At 46.1% G+C, this 8,776-nt stretch overlaps 1 protein-coding gene across 1 annotated transcript; it reads left to right on the forward strand.

Annotated features, from left to right (window-relative positions):
- The first annotated feature begins 344 nt into the window (after positions 1 to 344).
- Positions 345 to 3,815, forward strand: LOC126668722 (uncharacterized). The gene is made up of 4 exons (XM_050361904.1): positions 345 to 1,273; positions 1,490 to 2,087; positions 2,163 to 2,420; positions 2,514 to 3,815. Exons 1-4 carry the CDS (start codon positions 345 to 347, stop codon positions 3,813 to 3,815), a joined length of 3,087 nt encoding a protein of 1,028 aa, XP_050217861.1.
- Positions 3,816 to 8,776: the final 4,961 nt, after the last annotated feature.

Raw genomic sequence — 8,776 nt, forward strand, 5'->3', positions numbered from 1 at the left:
GAAACCGAAGAAGGGTTCTTCGTAGTCAATGCCCGGAGCAACTACAATATTTTGCTCGGCCGCGATTGGATACACTCCAACATGTGTATACCGTCGACTATGCATCAAATGCTCTTCATATGGCGAGATGACGGCGAGGCCGAAGTTGTGCAGGGTGATCCCAACCCCTTCGGCGAGGACCACAACGTACTCGAAGCACGTTTATACGATGAAGAAGTGCGCAACATACAATCCCTTAGCTCGAAAGGAGAGACGAGCGTTCCTCGCTTGCTTGTTAACTCGGATCGGCCGGTATCAGTGACCCTCGGGGGCAAAGGCCGATCCACCATCCTCAAAGATTCAAAATGATAGCACGACATAAGGAATTGAGGGATAAAATTAGACAGCTAACCTCGCTGTATGATATTACGTCGGCCGAATGCATCTATGAGGACCAGGATCAAGACCCAACAGGATCGCTGCGGATCGGGGACATACGATTGGCAACCGGGAAGTTAGAAGACGATCCCGCCCAAGTACAGGACGACCTCCTCGAGATCAATCTGGGGACAGAGGAATCGCCTAAGCCTATATATATCAACGCAGGACTGGACGAGGGATTCAGAGAACAACTGATCGCCCTACTCATTGAGTTCCGCGACTGTTTTGCCTGGTCGTACGAGGAAATGCCGGGCCTTGATCCTGATATCGCCGAACATAAGCTTCCTTTAAAGAGTGGGTTTCGGCCATTTAGGCAACCTCCCCGGCGAATGTCCAGGGAAGTGGATACTCTCATACAGGATGAAATTAAGCGGCTGGAAGATGCCAAGTTTATTCGGGAAGCCCAATACACCGAATGGCTCTCTAACATCGTGCCAGTGATGAAGAAAAACGGGAAGCTACGAGTATGCGTAGATTTTCGGAACCTCAACCTGGCTACACCTAAGGACGAATACCCGATGCCTGTGGCCGATATGCTGATAGACAGGGCAGCAGGACACACGATACTCAGTTTCCTCGATGCATACTCTGGATACAACCAAGTTCCAATCAGCAAGGAGGACATTTCCAAAACGGCTTTTAGATGCCCCGGGCCGATCGGAGCGTACCAATGGGTAGTGATGCCTTTCGGCTTAAAAAACGCGGGGGCAACATACCAAAGGGCTATGAACAAAATGTTCAGAGGCCTTGACTGCCTTGAGGTCTACATCGACGATGTCGTGATCAAGTCAAATACCGGCGAAGTTCATCTGGCCGACCTCTGGCAAGGTTTCGAGCGTATACGATGTAATGGGTTAAAAATGAACCCTCTGAAATGCGCGTTCGGCGTTTCGGCTGGAAACTTCTTGGGTTTCTTGGTTCACCAGCGGGGAGTAGAAATAGACAAGAACAAAGCCAAGGCGATTATCAATGCTGAACCACCCAAAACCAAGAAGCAGCTCCAGAGGCTCATCGGTCAAATCAATTTTTTAAGAAGATTCATAACAAACACAGCAGGCCGACTTCGCAGCTGGAGTGTTTTGCTGAGGGGAAAAGAGACCGATGAGTGGATATGGACGGACGAGCAACAGAGGGTGTTCGACGATTTGAAAGATTACTTGGCAAAACCTCCGGTTATGACCCCTCCAAAGCCGAATAAGCCGTTGTTGCTTTACCTATCGGCTGCACACGAATCCCTAGGATGTATGCTCGCCCAAGAGGACGATGGGATCGAGAGAGCAGTCTACTATTTGAGCCGAGGACTAACGGATATAGAGATTCGTTATACCGACATAGAAAAAATGTGTCTATGTCTGTACTTCACGTGCTGTAAGCTGCGATACTATATGTTGCCGGTCGTAGTATATGTTTTGTCCCAGACCGATATCATTAAGTATATTTTATCAAAACCATACTTAAGGAATCGGATTGGGAAATGGGCGATTGCAATGTCCGAATTCACATTAGTGTATGTCCCCCAAAGAGCAGTAAAAGGACAAGTGTTGGCAGACTTCTTGGCCGACCACCCTGGTATTACCCTCAAGGAAGAAGCAGTCACGTTCTTCGACATCGCCATGTGGGAGATGTGGTTCGACGGATCCAGGACAAGCCAGGGGGCAGGCGCGGGAGTACACATCGTCACGCCCTTGGGGGCATCCTACCAGTTGTCATTCAGACTCCAGTTCGAATGCACCAACAATCAGGCAGAATATGAGGCCCTCATATTCGGTTTTGAGATTTTAGCCGAACTAGGGGCGAAGGCGATCAGTGTAAAAGGAGATTCTTTGCTAGTCATTAAACAAGTGACAGGAGAATTCAAATGCGAGTCCGAGCTGTTGGTGAGGTATTGCAACAAGGCGAAACACCTGATCGAAGGCTTTCAGGATACGAGGATAGAATACACAGAGAGGGCCGATAACGGCGTTGCAAACGACCTAGCTCAGCACGGTAGTGGTTACAAGGTAAACCGATAGTTCGACGCTATAGAGAGGGAAACACCGAACCTCCACACCGGGGGCATCACAATCGACGAAAGACAATTCTCGGTTTACCAGCTGGACGTCACCCAAGATTGGAGGGACGAGCTCCTGAAGTGGTTCAAAAAACCAGACGTCACGAATAGGAGGTTGAGGACTTTAGCCCTTAGTTACGTGGTCTTAGCCGACGAATTATATAAGAAGGGCTTTGAAGGGCTACTCTTCAGATGCATCGGTCCAAAAGAGGCGATGCTTGCTATGGCCGAGGTACACGAAGGTATAGCAGGCGCCCACCAGGCGGGCCCCAGAATGAGGTGGCTTATCCATAAATACGGCTTTTATTGGCCGAAAATGGAACAAGACTGCATAAGATATGCCAAAGGTTGCGAAGCTTGTCAGAAATTCGGCCCAATACAACACGTCCCGGCCGAAGACCTGCACTCCATCATCAAGCCATGGCCATTCAGAGGATGGGCGGTCGACCTGATAGGGAAAGTATACCCCGGCTCGTCTGATGGTCATACTTTTGTGATTATCGCCACTTGTTACTTCACCAAGTGGGTCGAAGCTAAACCTTTGAAGTCGCCGACACAAGAAGCGGTGATCAAGTTCTTCAAAGAATACATCGTCCACCGACACGGCTTGCCCGAGTCCATAACCACAGATCAAGGGACGATGTTCACAGGAAGCGATATAAGTTGGTGGGCCTCCAAAATGAAGATAAAAATGTTGCACTCAACACCGTACTACGCCCAGGCCAACGGGCAAGCCGAAGCCACGAACAAAGCCATCAAGCTCATAGTTCAAAAGATGATTGAAGAAAACCCAAGGCAATGGCATGTGCTTTTATCAGAAGCTGTTTGGGCGAATAGAACCAGTCAGAAGTCGGCTACTGGGACCTCGCCTTTCAGACTGGTTTATGGCTACGATGCGATGTTGCCAATGGAGCTGACCGTCACGTCTACTCGCCGCAGATACCAGAGCGAATTGTCCAAAGAGGACTACTTTGACAAGATGGTGATAGATTCTCTTGACCTTGACGAAGAACGTTTGACGGCGTTAGATCACTTAGAAGCCCAGAAAAGAAGGGTCGAGAGAGCTTACAACAAACGGGTAAAACGAAAAGTTTTTACGGTGGGCGACATAGTATGGAAAGCAGTCTTGCCTATCGGCCATAAAGACACTCGGCTTGGCAAATGGAGCCCGAACTGGGAAGGCCCCTTTATTGTGGTCAACAAGTTAGAAGGCGGTGCTTACTTGCTGGCAAACATTGATGGAGAAGAACACGACAGGGCGATCAACGGCCAATTCCTGAAAAAATACGTCCCTAGCTGTTGGGAGGGCGTAGACCGTCGGTTGTTTGGAGCCACCGAAGAATAATATCGGTTATAAACTTCCGCCGAACATCCCAGAGTGGGAATATTCATGGGGTGTTCGGCCACACTATGTAAACACCGATCATTTGGTAGTACCATTTATGTTTCGGTAGTTCGCATCAGTTGAGTTTTTTCAACGGGTCCTCTGTTTTTCTCAACATTTTGTAACTGTTTTTAATAAATAATATCGTTTTGTATCGGACCAAACGCGGACCGATAATATGAGAATAATAAAAAATGACAAAGTAAATAATGGTAAAACTTTCGGCTCTCTAGCCGAATGAACATTAAAATTACCAAAAAGGTACGGCCCAAAGGCCGACCTGAAGTACTAAAATTCATAAAGAGATACGGCCCCAAGCCGATCAAGAAGTAATAATATTCAGAACATTGACATGGAAAATGAGAAAAACATATTGTTCTTAACTAAAAAGCCTAAAAATGACTGAAAATATCGCCGATTTCGCTGCGAACAGTATTGAACGATTTGCAGGCTTCGTCTACTTTGGGCTTCATTTTGGCAAGGCGTTGCTTCAGATGGCTCCGGCTCTTCTTGACATCAACACCCTCGAGCAGATTCTTGTCCATTGAAAGTTCCAGCTCGCCGATGCCCTTTTCTTCTGCCTCGAGCTCAAGTTTCATAGCGGCGATTTTCTCACCGAGCTCTTTGGCGCGATCTCGACGGGTGGTAAGAGAAGAAACCGCCGATTTCACAGTCACCTTCAACTCCTCCAGCCTTTCCCTCGCCTTAGCTTCCTGAAGTGATAGTTCATTATGCTCAGACTGAATCGCCATTGATTCATCGTATATTTTCTGGAAAGCAGGAAGTGAGGCAGACAGTTTGGCCATGACACCACGGGCTTTCTCACTCAGAACTTCGGCGGGAGCGTCAGCCAGAGCAGTAGAAGATGCCTTCAGCCTTTCAAAATCTCTCAGCGACTTGAAAATAGAGGTACCTTGGGACTTTAGTTCAGCAACTGCGTCCAAATGATCGCCCCAGTTTTCAGTAGGGCCGCTGGAAATTTCGACCAGAGATTCGCCCTCAGGTGTCGGCAAATCTTCATCTTCGCTATCCAAATCCAGGAAGGCTGCCGCCTTTGCCGCAATGTCTTGTTGGTCCGAGGACTCAACTGGTATCTGCCAGGTTTTTCCACAGTAAAATATCAGCTGCCAGACTACTATAAGGCAATGCAAAACAAATCTAGGGTACCTTAGTTTTTGCAGCGAGGCGTGCTGGAAGGTTAGCCAGCGAAGAGCTCAGAGGTGAATGCAGCTTTGGCAACGGCGAAAAAGTGAGCATTTGGGAGACGGTAGGAGTCTCGTCAGTTTTGGTCGAAGGCGACGGACGAACCGAACGACCCTCATCACCAGTCTGCTCATCCGCAGTTTCAGTATCGCCCCTCGACGATGAGTGCGCGCTAGAAGGTTGCGTAGGGGGAACTTCATTGGGGGATGGGTCGAACATCCGAGACCCAGATGTCTCTTTCCTCGCCCTCTTCGTCTTTGGCTCTTTCTTGGACGGCTTCTTGCTAGCGGGGCGTTTCGCCCTGGCTTTCTTCGGCTCTGTGGCCTCTTCGCCGTCAGTATCAAAAACGTCGCCCTTGTTCCACTTCGGGACGCCCACTGAAAGAAAACATAGTTAGAAAAGCGAATTTGGGCAAGTTATCAAAAGGACTCAATGAGATTACCTGGTATTCTATTATAACCGGTTTTGACCAGTTCGGCTATCGCCTCGGCATCAGAAGGGCATCTGATGCCTGTATAAGTCACACCTTCACTGTTTATCTCAGGTTTACGTTTTTTCGCCCTTTTCTTAGGAAATTTAATGGGGTCGACGGTGGACATATTGACTTTTGGTACTGGTGGGCTTTTATACTTAAACTTAGGGCGAATATGGGCGAGGTAAAACTCATATGAATACTTAGGCTCATAGTGTTCTTTCCAGACTTTTTTCATTTTCTCATCATATTTCAACCTAGTTTCTCGCCTATGTTTTTGCATTTTTAAGTTCATACCGGGGCGATCTAACGGGTCATACTTAAATTTATAGAAACGTTCAAACTTAGCTATTTCATAAAGGTGAAAGAGGTTACCTTCATATTTGGCTCGTTTTGGTGCCTGCAAAAGAAACAGATCGGCATGAGTAGGGTTCCGAGATAAAGGAGGTAAAGAAAAATTATGAAGACTGAGGATTTCTTTTGGAGAAAGGTCGAAGTAGGACTCTGTGACCGAAGCCCACCAGCTATCGTATTCAGGGGTATGGGTTGGAGACACAGAAGGGCGAGATATTTCGGAGATAGGAGGAAGGTAAGCCCTGTTCAGGCGACAAATGAATTGGAGATCAGGGTAATCTTCTAAAGAGGGTCTGTAGGTCCCGCGATTATTGACGGAGATCAATAAAGGACAGGGAATTCCTTGGCAAAAGCCGAACTGACGGGCGACGTAATTAGGGCAATACGCCTCTAGACTACTGCGATTGTACTCTAGACCGGCGACCAGGTTGCGAGATTTCAAAGAACTGCCCCAGTACTGACCACCACGTTTGAGTTGTGGATCGGCCCTCGCTTCATCCGAATCTTCACAGTCCCAAGCGAGGAATAACCAGGAAGGGGGATATTTGAGGGACAAAACCGGGCAAAACAACTCGGGGGCCCTTATGGAGTTGGTGAAAACTTCCAAAACATCCAGAACATGGGGAAGGCGAGTCCCTGCAGCGATAAGTTGATAGCCACATAATTCGGCCTTGATCTGAGGACCGACTTCAAATAGTTCTGGGAAGTACAGGGCGAGCCATAACTGTAAAACCCATAGGGGACCACTTGGGCATTGGAAAACCCTTTTATCGCCATGCGGGGCGATTTCATTGAGGCTTCTGTATAAGTGAGCAAGCATAAATTCCCCCAAATTACACTTGCGGCCTTCGGCGAGAACAGTGGCGAGGGTAAAGCAATCAGTGGTGACCCTGAATGACGGAGTGCAGAGGACGTATTTTGCTATAAAAAATGCAAGAAAGGCGATATGCTCTCGCATGTCTGGCTTATAATGCTCCTCGCCCTTGAAGAGGTTGACGAAAGGTCCATAACTCCTTTGGGCTTTTGTCAGTTTGAAAACTGGAATTTCGGCGTCCAGGTTGGGCGAAATGCGCTCGCCGATAACAGGGATATTCAGCATAGTCGCCATGTCAAGAAGCGTTATAGTCATCATGCCGAACTTGAAACAGAAACAGTTGACGGCGGTCGACCAGAACAGGGAAGCACCCATGATGTAATGTTTCGCAATGGGTCTACTCGCTTTGCATAGGCCGATCATGTCATAAATTCCCACATCTTTCCATAACTGACCAAAGTGTGGCTTCAATCTGTTTACCCATTCTTGATACCCTTTATGACCAATCGGCCAGTTTCTGAACATAGTGTTAACCCAGATGGAAGATTGATGGGGGAGCGAAAAGCGTGGTGGGACTTCTTCGTGAAATGGAGTGGCTATTTCACACAGGTGGCTGGGCGAAACGAGGATGGGTCCGACACATTCCTTGTCATCGTTGGTTTTGACTATTACCTGAAAATCTGTGTTTGGAGCAGCAGCATGGATCTCGTTCATTTTGTCGGTCACTTGAGTGGCGATAGCATCATTGGGAGCAGCCATTGGAAACTGAAACGAGGGTGTTGCAGTTAGGCGAGTAATCAAATAAGGGCGATTCAAAAGGGCGAAAGAACGAAGGCGAACGCTTACCAGGAGAAGATCTGAAGTATTTGAAATTGCTGAAGAGAGAGAAGGCTCGATAAATGCAGAGAGAGTAGGTGAATGAGGAAATGAGATGTTGTTTTTCTTAAAAGATAAAATCAGAAGAAGCCGAAAGGTCATGGGTCCAAGATGTGCCATCATGGAGAACAGCTGGCAAGGACGTGGCGTCAAGGGGGTACCGAGAAGTCAATAGATGCGCAACCCATCAAAATTTTGCTCGCAGAAATTTGGGCTTCAAATGTTGGGCCGAGTGTTATTGAAAGAAGGACTAAGGTAAGAACAAGCCCGAAAATAAACGTTTCAATCTTGTTGGGGGCATTGTTTGCACCGGCCCAAAAGGGTTGCTGGGTCAAGAGTTTCGTGTGGGCTTACAAAGGGGTCAGGCCCAAAAGAAAGCCTTTTTTATTATTATTGCCTTTTCTATTTTATTAGGAGTTTGTAGCTCATTAGGAGTGATTTTCTTTCAGAGTCTTAGTCCTAGTTGAATTAGGAGTCTTAATTATGAGGAGTTATAAGTAGCTCAGAGCTTTATTATTTTTGTATCAACAAATCAATCAATCAAAAACCAAGCCCAGTGCTTTTTATCTCGCAATCCCCGGATTGTTTTAATTTAGGAGTAGTTTTCGGTATTAATCTTGCCTGAGTTCTTAACTCCCAGATTATTACTTCTTAGATCACGTGGTTAAGTGTTTTTAACCAAACAAGCCCTGTGAATATCTACGTAGGTTCGTTAAAGTATCAGACCTCAAACCGATCCCAATTATAGATTCAAAGATTCGAGTCCGGAATATTTCCAGGCGAACACAAACATTGTCAAATATGATATTAAATTAAAAATTCTTTGTCAAATATGATAGGTTATATTATTAGCCAATGTGATTATACAAGAGACGATAATTACGAATAAAATACACTGTAAAAACTCTTGAATATTAACTTTAAACAGTAAATATTTAATTCCCAAACAATTAAATGTAAGCTGAGGGTTGTTATTACATTTACAAAATTACAGAAATTAATTATCAGTGATTCAGTAGACTTCGCGTAAAGAAATAGTATCAGTAGACTTAATCCTTTCTTGTTTGGATAAGTTGGCTGAATATATTACTTAAGCGGATTTGGATAAAATGAAATATATCCTTTATTCTGAATTTTAGGCTAATTAGTTATTAATTTCCTTATAAATACATTTAATATCAGCTGCAACTCTCACAGATTTTA

The sequence above is a fragment of the Mercurialis annua genome, linkage group LG2 (assembly GCF_937616625.2).
Source record: "Mercurialis annua linkage group LG2, ddMerAnnu1.2, whole genome shotgun sequence".
NCBI classification, from domain to species: Eukaryota; Viridiplantae; Streptophyta; class Magnoliopsida; order Malpighiales; family Euphorbiaceae; genus Mercurialis; species Mercurialis annua.